We start from the raw sequence: 15,803 nt of genomic DNA on the forward strand, positions 1-15,803 counted from the left end.
AGGCCCCAGAGCTGGTCTGCTGGCGCAGAGCTGTGATCCCTGTCCCATGTGTGCTCATGCCTGCCAGGACCAGGGGTTCCCTCCATCAGGCTCGCGGGGCAGCTGGCAGCCCCCTCACCTGCCCTTGCTCTGCATCCCAGCAGACCGAGGCCCGTCTCTGCAGGAATGTTTTCTGGGGTGAGCTGGGCTTGAACAACCCAGTAGGGTGAGTCGGGGTGGAAATGGGAACCAGTTGGGATATAATGAGAGAAAAGGCTTTCCTTCTCCATTTCTCCAAATTCCTCGTCTTTTCTCCTTTTTTTTTTTCTTCCTTTTTTCTTCTTTCTCTGATTCCCCTTCTCTTTTCTTGCTTAGTTTTTTTAAAATCCCTTTCTTCTTGGCCCTCTTTTCTGATTCTTTGCTTCCAAATAGCCTTCCCTTACCCTCCCTGAGCCTGAGGGAGAAAAGCTGACAGGCCAGCTGGGTGGCACCTGAGAAGTTCTGCTCTCTGTCCCTGAAGGTGTGGCTGGACTGGGGACACTGGTGATGCCTCAGCTGGGGTGGGCAATGCCCCCAAAGGAGCTGAATGGGAGGCCCAGAACTGCTTTTGCCTTTCACAGGCCATGGAGTTGGTGGTGCCTTCCTGAGCTGTAGAATTAAAGGTTCACTGGGAACAGTAACATTGCTACACTTTATTTAGGTCCTGCCACGTCCCCCACCCTCACCCTATAAACCCTGTCATCTCAGGCCTTGGAGCCCACGCCCTTGGCCTGGCTGGGACAGTGCCTGTGGGAACCTTCTTCATCCTGGGCACTGGGCTGTAAGAACCCTTCGAGTCCTGGCTGCTTCAGTTCTTGGAGTCAGGGACACACCTGACAGATTAACGCGGGTGACATTTGTCTTTCTGAAGCTAATTGTACGGTCTTCAGAGAAACTGCTGCACTGCAACTGGTTGTCTCCTCCACAAGAGACCAGAACTTGTCCTGGGCTTGTAGTGTTTGAAGCCTGGAGGTAGAAGGGAACTTCCCACCTCCCAGGATTCTAAGAGGAAAGGCCTTTGATCATTTGCTTTCATAACCACTCTGTCTCCTCTCCCCTGGCACAGGGAGAAGGGTTTCAAGATTCAGTGGGTGGATGACACTCACGCACTCGGCATCTTTCCCTGCCTGGAGTCAGGTAATGGGGCTTGCACTGTGGGCTCAGCCCTTTCTCTGACCACCCTTGAGAGGGGAAGGACCCTTGGAGTCCGGGGAGGCTTGGTTTCCCTGGGGGAGATTGCCCATCTCCAGGGTGCAGGTTAAGCTGACCAGGCAGGCTCCTGGGGTTCTGCTCCCACCAGCCCAATCCCGAAATCCGAGAGGGAGCAGAGTGGGCCTTGTCCCAGGAAGCTCACAGTAATAAATCCTTAGCCTTTCATATTCATGTTAGTGCCTTCAATTTCAGGATTTCAGATTCAGGTGACATTTGCTAAGCACTTGTCATGGCCTAGGTACTTCCACATATTAAAAAATCATAGGAAATGGCTGTTTTTTATAGGTCAAAAGCATGCAAATACTGGCAATTTCATATGCGCAAGCTAATGCATTCTGAGTCAGCTTTCACTGAAATTACTTCCATTTTACTGAGGGGTCTGAGATTCCCAAAATATCAATGGTCTGTTCAAGGTTATAGAACCTCTCAGAACGGAAGCTGGGGATACCACCCAGGTCTCCTAACTATAACTTATGTTCCTTCTCCCCTCAGCCACTTTCCTGAGCTGCCAGGGTCCATTGCCCCTGTCACACCACTGCCATTTTTTGTGTTTTATGAATAGTACCCTCCCATCCACACACTTGGCTGGGCTTGTCACACCATGGCCCCGTACACGGGAGCAGCCATGGCTGGTGGGGGCCCAGTCCTCAGGAGAGCGTGAGGTTTCACGGAGGGGGGCTGGCGTTTAGGGAGCAGTGGGGTGGAGGCTCAGGCCTGGAGAGGGAGCCTGCAGAAAAGGAGGGAGAGAAGGCCAGGAGGCCAGCTGGTGAGCACTGGGCTAGGGGTGGGTCCCTGGCTGTCCCCTTAGCTCTGCCATAAACTGTGTGGACTTGTCAAGCCCTGGCCTGTTAACTCGTGTGTGAAACAGTGGGTGTTTTGGACCTGAAACCCCTTCTGTCTCTCTTGCCGTGTGCTGTAAAAGTGCTCCATGGTCCTGAAGGCTTCACTGCGTAGTGTAACTCAGGGCGGTGAGGGCAGGTCCCCTGGGAGGCTCTTGAGTGGTGTAAGATCCTGGGCTTTACTGGAAGGCAGGGAGCCTGCCTCTCCTGAAGTCAGAATTGTAGCCTGGCTGGGCAGCCCCCATCAGCAGCGGGAGTGTGGGGAAGCTGGGTTCTGCGCAGTTTTCCGTCTGAGAGTGCAGGCATCCCTCCCCAGGCCTGCGGGGCTCTGGAGGGCAAGGGCTGGGTGTGGCAGTTGTCTCTTGTCCAACAGAGTGGAGTCAGAGCAGCCCCGTCCCTGAGCCTTGAATGGGCTGCACTGATGGGTAGCATCAGTTTGGGTGATACATGTGCCCCTGGGGCCAGAGGTGCTTCATCCAGGAGTCTGAGGATGTCTCCAGATCTGTTTTCTCTCCATAGCTGCAGAAGCCCTGACTAGAGATTTCTCAGTGCTCAAGATCCGGCCCCTCACACAAGGAACCAAGCAGTCAAAGCTCAAAGCCTTGCAGAAGCCAAGTAAGGAAGCCATGTGTTTCTGGGTGAGAAGGGTGTGTGTGCGAGTTTGGGCAGGGTGGGGTCTTCACCTTCCGACTCATTCCCCACTTCTTCATTTCTCTGCTCTTTAGGACCCCTGGGCTTCAGCTGGAGGGGCTGCGTTCCTCCCATTCCCAAGGACTGGGGGGTGCCTAGGGAGTGAGGGTCCCATCACAGGGTGGTAACTGACAGCCGCTCTGTTTTGGGGGGTTGCCACAGCACTCGCACCCTCTTGTGGGTGTTGTTAGGGAGATGCTTGGTCTTGCTGCGTAGGCCCATGGAAACCGGATCTGCAATAGAAAGAGCTTGGCCTTTGGGGTCAGCCTGGGATGTGATCCTGGCTCTGCCACTTATTTAAGTTGACCTTGAACAAGTCATTTAACGTCTGCGAGTGGTTTCTTGATCTGTAAAATAACCAGATCATAAAGAATAGCCTGGAGGATTGAGTGAAATACTAGGAGACTTGCCTAGAATGGTGATGGGCACACAGAGGTGCCAAATGAAATGTTAGTTCCTTCCCCTGTCCTCTTATCCTTTTAGAGAGCAGGGAAGAGGCTCTCAGAGGCCAGGTTTCTGTGGCTGACTGGCAAACCAGGTGGGAAGAGGCCTGCTGAGGGCAGCCATGCACTCGTGGATGCTAATGTTGCTTTGTCCCTGGCTTCTGGGGGACAAAAAATACCCTGTCTGTAGGTTAGAGAGTTCCAGATGTCCCATGCTGATGTGAGTTTCCTCCCAAGGAGCTCTCCATGTAGAGCTGGGAGGTGGACAGGGTTAACACCTGCTCACCCCCATTTTACAGAAGGAGAAACAGGGTGCAGCGAGGTGAGAGGATTGGGTCAGGACCCCAGGGGCCCAGGTCAGGTGAGGCCTGGAGCCTCCAAGGGAGCCCCCTTCACTAGCATCTGGCACCTGTGGGCTGAGCGGAGCCTCAGATGCAGAATTAAAGCTGGGCTCAGAGGCAGCGGAGCCTTGGGTGAGTCCTCACCCTGTGGGCCTTTTTTTTTTTTTTTTTTAAGCTTCATTTTATTATTTTTATTTTTTAAATTGTTTTATTAGAGACGTGGGTTTACAGAAAAATCATGCATAAAATACAGAGTTCCCATATCCCACCTAGTTAATGCCTTGCATTAGTGTGGTACATTTGTTGCTATTGATGAAAGAAATCTTTATAATTGTATGATTAAGTATAGTCCATAGTTTGCTTTGGAGTTCACTGTTTGTGTACAGTCCTATGGATTTTTTTTTTTAAATTGTATTCTAGTAACACTATTCAACCTAAAATTTTCCCTTTTAACCGCATTCAAATATTCCATTCAGTGCTGTTAATTAGGTGCACAATGCTGTGCTTTCCTTTTAGAGCTCCTGCATCTGGCGAAGGAGAGACCACAGACAAACACAGCGGTGGCCCGGAGGCTGGTGGCCCGGGCCCTGGGGCTCCAACACCGAAAGAAAGAGCGGCTGGGGCGGAGAAGCTGCCACCCCTGAGGTCCCCGGCAGGCCTGGCTCCCCACCCAGGCCCTAGGCCTGGTGCCCCAACAGAAAACCTGTACAGATGCCAGAGCTGCCCTGTGCTGGGAGCTTCTGTGGGTGTGGTGGGCTTTAGTTTGGTCTAGTTGGAGAGGTTGAGAAAAAATAAAACTTGTTATAATGTGAATGCTTCAAAATGTGATGGTCTGCTGTGGACACTAGGGGGTGCTGTCCAATCTCCCTTGTTAGGCCTGGGCCTGCTGGAAATTGGGCACCCAAGGAGCTGGGCCTGGAGGATCCCAGCTGGGCCTAGAGTGTGTCATTGTACAGGTATTAGGGTGAGGTTGCCCCTGTTCTGTGATACCTGCCAGTCTCCCCCAGCTGGTTGGGTTCCCCAACTTTCCATCCTGTGCTAGAGGAGCTGGGGGCTAATGGCAGTGCCAAGGGCTGGTCCTGTTATTGTCTGGTGCAGGTGACAGAAGGGCTCCTTGCAGAAATCAGTGGGAACAGAGCCTAGAGGTGAATGTGAAATGCGTGCTGAGTTTGCCTCCTGGGCAGGGTCCCTTCGAGTATGGGCAGACCTAATGCCAAGGTGACTCTGGTGCTTTGGGGTCATGTGGACCCCTCTGATTTTGGGGCCCTGGCATGCTCTTGACACAAGTGTGTACTCTGGTATCAGGGTGAGAGAATGGCTGCTCTGGCCCTGCCACTGCCTGAAGACCTCTGAGCCCCTGCTCTGCTGACACACATATTCTGTGTCACCACGGCTTCCTTAGAGGCAAGGTCCAGCACTGTCCTTGGGGAATCTAGTGACTGCTTAAATGTAGATGTCCATCTGGTCCTCACATGCTATTGTCCCCGTCCACCCCCAACAAATTTCCATAAACACAACAGCAGTTCAAGGAAAGTTATTGCCATTGTATTTCTGCTGTTTTTCTCTGATGTCCTTAGACTCTCAGAAGGCAGGAGCTGCTCCCTTTTGTGGTCTGTACTGAACAAGGCCTTCTGCGGCCACAGGACTGGAAGGGCATTAGGAACCCATCTCTGCAGGGGCGGAACCTTAAGCTGGTGGATTTGAGCTGAACCTTCGGTTGCTGACTAAAAAAAGAAACCCAGCTGCTCAGGGGCTGGGTGGTGTGGCGCAAATGAAACACAAGATGCATATCATAAATCTTTCATTTGACGTTTCAAGTACATTTAAGTGTTGGTGATGGTACATGGCGTCTGGGGAGTGTCCTCATCACCCAGGACCCTGGTTATAGCACCACTGAATCAGTTACCCACAGAATTGGAACAACAAAAAGGTGAGACACACAGGTGGGTGGGTTTTCTTTGGAGCTGTTCTTTCAAAGGCCTGGATGCCCAATATTAAATGCCACTAAATTACTTTGTATTTCAGAGTCTGTGAAAATATAATAATAATGGTATCTTTGAAAAAGAGGGGTGGGGCAGAAGCACCAACACTGACCTCACCTAATCGGAAAGGTGGCAGTGTTCTTTATATATGTGAATATAATAGACTAGAGTAGAGGCAGTTTGTTGAGTTGGAAGAAAGGTCTACATATTCAAGTTTGCTGGAAAAGAGGAGAGAAATGGGATTCAGCCTGACCACTTCTGGGTTGATGAGCCCAAATTTGCCCACATATAAACTGAGAAGAAAATGGTCCCATAGACATGATCTGTGGTGAACTGGGTGGGGTCAGACTTGGATGGACTGTGGCTTGGACAGGACAAGCTGATGACAACCGGAGTCAAGGGCTGAACCTGTGCACCTGAGGTCCTGGACAAGTCTGGCTCTTGGCGCGGTGTGGCGCTGCCCCCACGGCCCAGTGGATGAGCCCCAGGCCCAGCCCTCGCCCTGGCCCCCACGGGCCTTCCCAGGCTCCAGACGTCAGGCAGCAGCATCCAGCAAATGTCAGGAGCATCCCCTCCCTCCTGCAGGGGGTTGAGAAGGGGAGGAGGGCTGGGCTGAACGGAGAGCATGGCGAGGAGTGGAGAGGAAGGCAGGAAGTGTGGCAGTTTTGAGGGAAAATTCCAGGAAAGATGTGGCATGGCCCAAAGACAGGAGGTGGCCACATCTGCTTCCTTAACGCTTGGAGAGCTGGTTAGTTATGAGTCCACTGAAGTGTTCAAACTTCTTTTCAGTCTCTTCACTGAAGGAACCACCTAAAGGGTGGGAATCAGGGAAAGAGAGTTTGGCAAACTTGGCCCAAGCCAGAGCAATTGGCTCCAGGGAGCTCTCAGCCCCCAATCTCCAGGGGGCTTCCTCTGGGACTAGGGCAAGGACTGGGAGCTCTAGGACTGGGCACATAACAGGTGCTCTGTAGAAGCCGAGTGAATGAATGAATGAGTGAATGAATGTAGTACTTGTATTTTGACCTTCACCAAGAGTGAGACCCATCACTTTTCCTGCAGAGCTTTCCCAGGAAAGCTCTGCTGTCCCTTTTGTCCCCCAAGTCATATAATCCAAGGAAAATGTTTCCTTATTAGAAACTAGAAGTAACAATGGTTCACTAACCTCCAGTTCTCGACAGAGTAATACCTGACACACGGAGCCCACAAATGCTGATGCCCACATTTTTGAGGTCACAAGCATCATGAGTTGGTGGCCTCAGCTCCAGCCCTGAAGTAGCTTTGGGGTCTGCACAGGGCTGGCCTGATTCGGTTCTGCCCTCTTTCCTGGCCAGAGCTGGGAGTGAGAACTCAGTCTCCATCCAGGCCTTTTCTATCTACGGCTTCCTTCCTGCATGTGGAAATGTGGTGCTGGCTCCATTCCCCAAGTTCTTTACCCAAATTTTGAGGTTGCCTCTGGTTCCTTGAGAAAGTTGGGCATCTCTTGCCTGTTGCTGGAGGGTGGGCTGTGGGGAGGGGGCTGTAGGCCTGAGGAGGCTGGAGGAGCTCCCCCAGCAGGACCCAGGGCCTTACCTATGTGGCAGTTGTACATCCAGATGCGGTGGCCATCGTAGCGGGTCCTGCACTTCATGATGTTGTTGGTGTAATCAGATTCCGCAACCTCGTAGTTGGGGTTGATGACAACCTGGGGAAGAGTCAAGTCAGAGGGCCTGCTGACGTCCTCCTCAGCTGTCCTCCCCGGGCCCAGGGTCTCTGCGACAGCAGCCCGGCCTCCAGAGCCAGTGGAATCGTGAGAGGGGGCATGGCAGATGCTGTAATCCAAGGGCAGGGTGGGCCAGCGGGAGCCTGTGGTTCCCAGGAAAGTCCCTTGGGGGAGGCAGATAGGAGCATGGCCTGCAGGGGTGAGACCTCTGTGTATCTCTGGTCTGTCTCAGTGTAATCCACACACATGCCCTGCCAAGAGTAGGCTTTAAAAAGGGGGGTTACCCTCTCTTGGGTGCTCCAGGAAGCTTGAAGGTGGTAGAGAGGCAAGAGTTGGGGTCTGGGGAAGATGTGGAAGAGAGCTAGAAAGGAGCTTGTGGCTGGGAGGTGCTAGAGATGGGTGGGGACAACAGCCGGCAGTGTGAAAGACAGGAAGGGCTGCCTGGGGGGTCGGGAGCCTGGATGCCTGTCCCCACCGTGTGACACTGGACAGGCTTCGCCCTCTCTCTGGGCCTTGGTGCTTCCTCTGAGATAGGATGGGCTGGACCGTGTGATCTCCAAGTCCCCTTCCTGCTCTGCCACTCTAGGCCCCTGGGGCTCTGGACTGCTGTGGAGACTAGACCCCCTTGCACCACCCTTCCTCCTCCTCTCCCCAACTAGAAGGTCATGGCCAAAGGAGCAGGAGCAGACGGGGTCATCACTGTGAGAGGGGTTTCTGTGAGGGGCCTGATGAGAGGAGATTTGGGGTGAGGAAACGTGGAAGAAAAGAGAAAGGGGAGGGAGGAGAGGGGGTGAAGAGACAAAAGCTGTAACTGGGGCTGTGGACCACGGTGTGGAGGACACAATGACCGGCCTTCCCTCCAAGCAAGCACGAGCTGCTGATTATGGAATGTTCTTTAGGTTTAGTGGCCTACAGGACTTTTCCTTCAGATAGGCAGGCCAGGCTGGACCTGCCCAAAGATATGTTGTGGGAAACTGAGGCCAGCAGAACCCCTGGTCCTGTTTCCTGGCCCAGTGAGGGCCATTTTGGGGTCCTGATCTGAGGGGCTCTGTCCCATTTGTCCCCTGCAATTCAGCCACGAAGATAAGTGAACTGCTCTAGGGTAGCCGTTCCTTTTCTTTGATCTCTTTTCTACCCAATGACCCTGGCGATCCCCTGCCCGTGCATGGCACACAGCACAAGGCAAACAAACTTCCCACCCAGAGGTCTCCTGAAGGCACTTGCACACGAGGCTCTGCCTCCCTGAGTGGTGTGGATGGCCGTGCCACTGCGGGGCCCCATCCCAGGCTGCCCGGCAGTGCAGCCACAGGGTCATGGCACAATGAGGAATTGCGTCAGGGCTATCAGGGCCAGCCTTGGCCCATTTTGGGGTGGGGGCTGAAAGATGGCCTCCACGATGCCAATCAACTCTTATGGTCCTAATTCTCATGAGGCTCTGAAGAAAATTGCTTTGGTTTCTCAGAAGAAAAATCTGCTGTGAATCCAGGAACGAGAAAGAGGATTTAAAAAGGGTCACCAGGAGCCCAGTAACAAATTCAGCCCTGCCTCTGAGACATTGCTCACCAGGCCCTCTCTGCTTTGAGTGCCACTTCCTCCTTGGCCAGGCTCAATCCTCCGTAATGAAGGTAGGGGGGTTGGGTTCACATGGGAAGGGACAGGCACCAGGGGATTTCCAGGCCAGGGCTTTCCACACATCTAAAGGGCTGTGTCTATCTCAAGGGAAATATAATTTTAGATTAATCAGAGGCATTAACATGCCCCTAATGAGTTAATTTGCTGATTGTACAGTTTAGGGGTCAAGAACACAATCTAGAGTTGATGTGGCCTGGTTTGATTGGCTAGAAAATAAGGACATGAGTAATGCCATTTTAAATGGAAGATTAAAGGAGAACACGTTGTGGGGCTCAGGCAGTGCCTGGCACATCATATAAATATTCAATACATCATTAAACAGCTGGCACTTGACAGAATACACGATTGTGCATATTCGCCCATCAAAGTGATGCAAACCTCAAACACGAGCCATCACGCACTGAATACATGTTCATAGGCACAGATATTCATTTTTTAAATAAAGTGCACACTGCTCTTTGGGCCTCTCCAGGTCTGTGGTTCTGGGCTGTGGGTGGAAAAGGGCTTGGCTGTCTCATTTCCAGCCTCTGAAATTGCCCAGGAAATCTTTCAAAGTCTGTCTGTGGTCATTTCTCTGCAGCTGCTGCCTGGTGGACCAGGGACCAGCCCTGAGCTGTCTGAGTCCCCCCTCGGGAAAGCTTTCAAGGCAGAATGACATGTTTCTGGTCATCCACTTGGCCACCCAACTGGGCCAGCTTGAAAGCAAGATGAGCAGGGATGTGGGAGAGAATAAGAGGGCAAAACGGAGCCACTGGCAGGCAGAATCTCACTCGTGCGCCAGAAGGACACAGAGAATACATAGCCCCTTGTCTCCCTTCAGTTCAGCTCCCACCAGTTTCGTGCCCTGGAAGGATCTAGCGGCTGTTGTGGGAAGGTGGGGAGGCGAGTTTGCTCCCCAGGCCTGGCCTTCAGCCCCAGCAGAGTATGTGGAGCCCGTGGGAAGCATCCACAAAAATAAACACTTGGATAGGCTGTCTCTGGTGTTTGATATTCCACTGTTATAGATTCGATTCTTTGAAGCAAAGATCACCCTCTCACAGATCCTCCTTTATGAGGCAAATATTTCTGCGAGAGGTAAGTCACGGACACTTGGTGCATGGCTCATCATTGCTTTCAACCTTGACCGCACAGACCCAAGGCAGAGTGAGGGCACTGGAAGAAACTGGGGTTGGGATGAGAATGTAGCCGAGTAAAAGGTGTGAGTTGCCTCAGAGTCGTGGGACAATCCCTGGCCGGAGGACCAACCTGGCTTGCAGATGCATTTTGATTTGCAAACACCAGGTGTTAACTGAAATGAATGTGAAAGTCTTAGGCATCTCTGGTCCCCACTCCCTATTTCTCACACCCCCCCCAGGCCCTCACACACTCAGGTTCCCTGACTGATCCTTTATGGCCTTTGGGGGAGGATCCGGCACTTCCGCTGGCCTGGACTCCACCATTCCCCCACCTTCCCCCTCCCCTCACCTGGAACAGGTACAATCCAGGAGGCACGTCGGTGATGTCGACCCACTGGCAGTCGATGTCGTGGCGGTACAACGTCCCAGCAGCCCATGGTGATGCCCTGCTCGCCGAAGGTTGGCACACTCGTAATTCTTCTGGATGTCTGTGGGGGCGGGGCAGAAGGCAAGCCCTGTCACCAACCACCCATGGCCCCTCTGTGCAAAGCCCTTTCCTCTGCCCTTTATACCACCACTTTCTCACAAAGGGCCTGACAGTCCTGCCATGTGTGTGCTGGTCCCCGACCCCGTGTTCACAGCATCCCTCCTCCCCATTTTGGCTTCTCCTGGGCTTGGTGTCCCATTCCTGCCCCGGGTGGGTTTCTGATCTGCTCTCCTTCAAATGGAATCTCTCCACTTCATCCCTGCCCATATCACACGCCTCCCTTCTGGCCCACGTCAAGTCCCCCTCCTCCATGAAGCCTTCCCTGACCACCCTGGTCCACGCTGGCCTTTCTGGGAAATCCCAGCACTTAAGCCTGTGCCATTAGCCTGGGAATTAATTGCATACTTATCCGGGCAAGTTCTGTGTCAATTATTTCGCTTAATGTGGGTGTTGTCTCCCTCCTCTGGGGTATGGCTCATGTCTGATTTCTCTCTGTGACCCTGACTGAGTCAGTGTGTTGTCTGGCACATGGTAGGTGCTCAAAAAACCATTTGCTGTTTGATTTTGTGGCCACGTCAGTGAATGACCAGCCGAGTGGCTATCATTTTGGGGCACTCTTCTAGGCACTGGCTAGACCAAGCGGAACCAGCGTGTCTGCGGGAGAGGCCCACAGTACGTGTCAGGACACAGATGTGCAAACAGGTCATTCCAGTGCTGCTATGGCTTGAGCTAGGGGGAGCAGGGTGAGAGCCGGGTGCTGCCTCTGCCTGGGGGAGTCCCGAGAGAGTCTAGGGGTCTCCTGAGCTTGGACTCGAAGGGTAAGAGTCAGGTAGGGTACAGGTCAATTGGCGTTTGTTATTTATAGAAGAAAGGTTTGTGGCAGCCCAGACCGTGTAGGGTATGGGTGTCAGGCTAGAGGGTTTGGAACTTAACCCTGGAGACTGTGTGGAACCTCCCAGTTCAACCCTGGGGGATGCGGGTGCCTTATTAACTGGGTCTTACCCACATCCCCCAGCCCCAAGCCATGGCCATGAAGGACCTTAGAGATCCTTCTCTCTACACTTGAGCCGGTAACCAGCTCCCACCCCCATCCCTGGCCGCAGGATACCTCCTTCACATTCCGTGTCCTCCAGGCAGAAGCTGCCTTGTGGCCCTCTGCCACCTTGGTGCCATTGAGGTTCAAGCAGGCCGTAGTAGGTGAACACCTCCATGCTTTGGTAGTGCCTGGGAGAGAGAGGGCCTGCAAGGTCAGTTTCTGGAGCTACCACTGTTGTTCAAGCAACTGCCTAGCTGGCGCCTTACCCCTGGGAGGGCCTAGAACAACAGGGTCCAAAGGAGTGACCGGGAGCGAGAGGACTGGGAACGAGAGCATGAGGGAAGGGGAGAAGCGGATGCTGGGAACATGGTGCTTAAGAGAATGGGTGCTGGAGTCAGACAAACGGGAATAAGATTGTGTAATTCACGGGGTGCTGAGGGTATTAGGGAGGTAAGATGAATAGCACAGTGCCTCGCATACAATAAGCTCAATAAATTAAGCTCTTATTTTTAATAAACAGGGACCCTCATTAACTGTACTGTGGGACTCACAACCCATTTCTACTTAGGGCACTTCTCCAGACTAAATAAAAATCAAAGTTTCAAGTCTTTTTATAAAAGTTTAAGAAGTGGTAGGAGGAGACTGGTGAGCTGTATTTTTAGTTACTCCTCCAGGAAAGTAGGTAGAAGCCAGGAACTGCGTGGACTGGACACCACAGAGCAATCTGACTTTGGGCATACTTCATACAACACTCATGAAAACGTGGAACTGCTGAGATAAGCGAAATCTGTAAGTTTTTGCGGCCAGGGGACCCGCGCCCCTCCCTGCCAGGCTCAGTCCCGTGGGAGGAGGGGGCTGTCAGCTCCTGGAAGGAGAAGGGAGAACTGCAGTGGCAGCCCTTATCGGAAACTCATTCTACTGATCCAAACTCCAACCATAGATAGACTGAGACCAGACACCATGAGAATCTGAGAGCAGCCAGCCCAGCAGAGAGGAGACAGGCATAGAAAAAGAAAAACAACAAACGAAAAACTCCAAAATAAAAGCGGAGGATTTTGGAGTTCTGGTGAACATAGAAAGGGGAAGGGCCCTGAGGCGCATATGCAAATCCCGAAGAAAAGCTGATCTCTCTGCCCTGTGGACCTTTCCTTGATGGCCCTGGTTGCTTTGTCTCTTAGCATTTCAATAACCCATTAGATCTCTGAGGGGGGCTCATTTTTTTTTTTTTTTTTAATCCTTTTTTCTTTTTCTAAAACAATTACTCTAAGAAGCCCAATACAGAAAGCTTCAAAGACTTACTATTTGGGCAGGTCAAGTCAGAGCAGAACTAGGAGAGCTCTGAGACAAAACGCAATAATCCAGTGGCTGAGAAAATTCACTAAACACCACAACTTCCCAAGAAAAGGGGGGTGTCCGCTCACAGCCATCATCCTGGTGGACAGGAAACACTCCTGCCCATCGCCAGCCCCATAGCCCAGAACTGCCCCAGACAACCCAGTGTGACGGAAGTGCGTTCAAATAACAGGCACACACCACAAAACTGGGCGTGGACATTAGCCTTCCCTGCAACCTCAGCTGATTGTCCCAGAGTTGGGAAGGTAGAGCAGTGTGAATTAACAAAGCCCCATTCAGCCATCATTTCAGCAGACTGGGAGCCTCCCTACACAGCCCAGCAGCCCAGAACTGCCCTGGGGGGATGGCACTCACTTGTGACATAGCACAGTCATCCCTCAACAGAGGACCCGGGGGTGCACGGCCTGGAAGAGAAGGGGTCCACTTGCAAGTCTCAGGAGCCATACGCCAATACCAAGGACTTGTGGGTCAGTGGCAGAGACAAACTGTGGCAGGACTGCACTGAAGGATTAGACTATTGCAGCAGCTTTAAAACTCTAGGGAATCACCAGGGAGATTTGATTGTTAGAGCCACTCCCCCCTCCTGACTGCCCCATAAACACGCCCCATATACAGGGCAGGCAACACCAAGTACACACGCAAGCTTGGTAAACCAATTGGAACCCCACAAGACTCACTCCCCCACTCACCAAAAAGGCTAAGCTGGGGAGAACTGGCTTGTGGAGAACAGGTGGCTCGTGGACGCCACCCTGCTGGTTAGTTAGAGAAAGTGTACTCCACGAAGCTGTAGATCTTGATAAATTAGTGATAAGGAGTTCAATTGGTCTACAAATCCTAAAAGGAACCCTAGTCAAGTTCAGCAAATGCCACGAGGCCAAAAACAACAGAAAATTATAAAGCATATGAAAAAACCAGACGATATGGATAACCCAAGCCCAAGAACCCAAATCAAAAGACCAGAAGAGACACAGCACCTAGAGCAGCTACTCAAAGAACTAAACATGAACAATGAGACCATAGTACGGGATACAAAGGAAATCAAGAAGACCCTAGAAGAGCATAAAGAAGACATTGCAAGACTAAATAAAAAAATGGATGATCTTCTGGAAATTAAAGAAACTGTTGACCAAATTAAAAAGATTCTGGGAGGCGGGGCAAGATGGCAGACTGGTGAGCTGTATGTTTTAGTTATCCTCCAGGAAAGTAGGTAAAAAGCCAGGAACTGCGTGGACTGGACACCACAGAGCAATCTGTCTTTGGGCATACTTCATACAACACTCATGAAAACGTGGAACTGCTGAGATCAGCGAATCTGTAAGTTTTTGCGCCAGGGGACCCTTGCGCCCTCCCTGCCAGGCTCAGTCCCGGGGGAAGGAGGGGCTGTCAGCTCCGGGAAGGAGAAGGGAGAATGGCAGTGGCTGCTCTTAATCGGAAACTCATTCTACTGATTCAAACTCCAACCATAGATAGACTGAGACCAGACAACCAGAGACCTCTGAGAGCAGCCAGCCCAGCAGAGAGGAGACAGGCATAGGAAAAAAAACAACACGAAAAACTCCAAAATAAAAGGCAGAGGATTTTTGGAGTTCTGGTGAACACAGAAAGGGGAAGGGCGGAGATCAGGCCTTGAGGCGCATATGCAAATCCCGAAGCAAAGCTGATCTCTCTGCCCTGTGCACCTTTCCTTAATGGCCCTGGTTGCTTTGTCTATTAGCATTTCAATAACCCATTAGATCTCTGAGGAGGGCCTGTTTTTTTTTTTTTAATCCTTTTTGCTTTTTTCTAAAACAATTACTCTAAGAAGCTCAATACAGAAAGCTTCAAAGAATTGAAATTTGGGCACGTCAAGTCAAGAGCAGAACTAAGAGAGCTCTGAGACAAAAGGCAATAATCCAGTGGCTGAGAAAATTCACTAAACAACACAACTTCCCAAGAAAAGGGGGGTGTCCGCTCACAAGCCATCATCCTGGTGGACAGGAAACAACTCCTGCCCATCGCCAGCCCCATAGCCCAGAGCTGCCCCAGACAACCCAGTGTGACGAAGTGCTTCAAATAACAGGCACACACCACAAAACTGGGCGTGGGACATTAGCCTTCCCTGCAACCTCAGCTGAATGTCCAGAGCTGGGAAAGGGGGAGCAGTGTGAATTAACAGAGCCCCATTCAGCCATCATTTGAGCAGACTGGGAGCCTCCCAACACAGCCCAGCAGCCCAGAAACTGCCCTGGGGGGACGGCACTCACCTGTGACATAGCACAGTCATCCCTCAACAGAGGACCCGGGGTGCACAGCCTGGAAGAGGGGCCCACTTGCAAGTCTCAGGAGCCATACGCCAATACCAAAGACTTGTGGGTCAGTGGCAGAGACAAACTGTGGGCAGGACTGAACTGAAGGATTAGACTATTGCTAGCAGCTTTAAAACTCTAGGATCATTAGGGAGATTTGATTGTTAGGGCCACACCCCCCCTCCCCGCTGCCCAGAAACAACGCCCCACATACAGGCAGGCAACACCAACTCACACACGCAAGCTTGGGACACCAATTGGGCCCCACAAGACTCACTCCCCCACTCACCAAAAAGGCTAAGCAGGGGGAGTGAGTCTTGTGGAGAACAGGTGGCTCGTGGACGCCACCTGCTGGTTAGTTAGAGAAAGTGTACTCCACGAAGCTGTAGATCTGATAAATTAGAGATAAGGACTTCAACTGGTCTACAAACCCTAAAAGAACCCTATCAAGTTCAGCAAATGCCACGAGGCCAAAACAACAGAAAATTATAAAGCATATGAAAAAACCAGACGATATGGATAACCCAAGCCCAAGTCACCCAAATCAAAAGGCCAGAAGAGACACAGCACCTAGAGCAGCTACTCAAAGAACTAAAGATGAACAATGAGACCATAGTACGGATATGAAGGAAATCAAGAAGACCCTAGAAGAGCATAAAGAAGACATTGCA

General features: G+C 51.8%; 1 protein-coding gene and 1 pseudogene across 1 annotated transcript in view; both read right to left on the reverse strand.

The window, feature by feature from the left end:
- Positions 1-1,857, reverse strand: part of LOC119511000 (lysyl oxidase homolog 2-like) — a 33,251-nt gene extending 31,394 nt beyond the window's left edge. Inside the window, exon 1 of the mRNA XM_037805466.1 lies at positions 1,831-1,857. Coding sequence (XP_037661394.1) covers positions 1,831-1,857 — 27 coding nt within the window. The remainder of the gene's footprint in view (positions 1-1,830) is intronic.
- Positions 1,858-6,200: 4,343 nt separating this feature from the next.
- Positions 6,201-15,803, reverse strand: part of LOC119511011 — a 51,598-nt pseudogene continuing 41,995 nt past the window's right edge.

Source organism: Choloepus didactylus, chromosome 2, assembly GCF_015220235.1.
Source record: "Choloepus didactylus isolate mChoDid1 chromosome 2, mChoDid1.pri, whole genome shotgun sequence".
Lineage (NCBI taxonomy): Eukaryota > Metazoa > Chordata > Mammalia > Pilosa > Megalonychidae > Choloepus > Choloepus didactylus.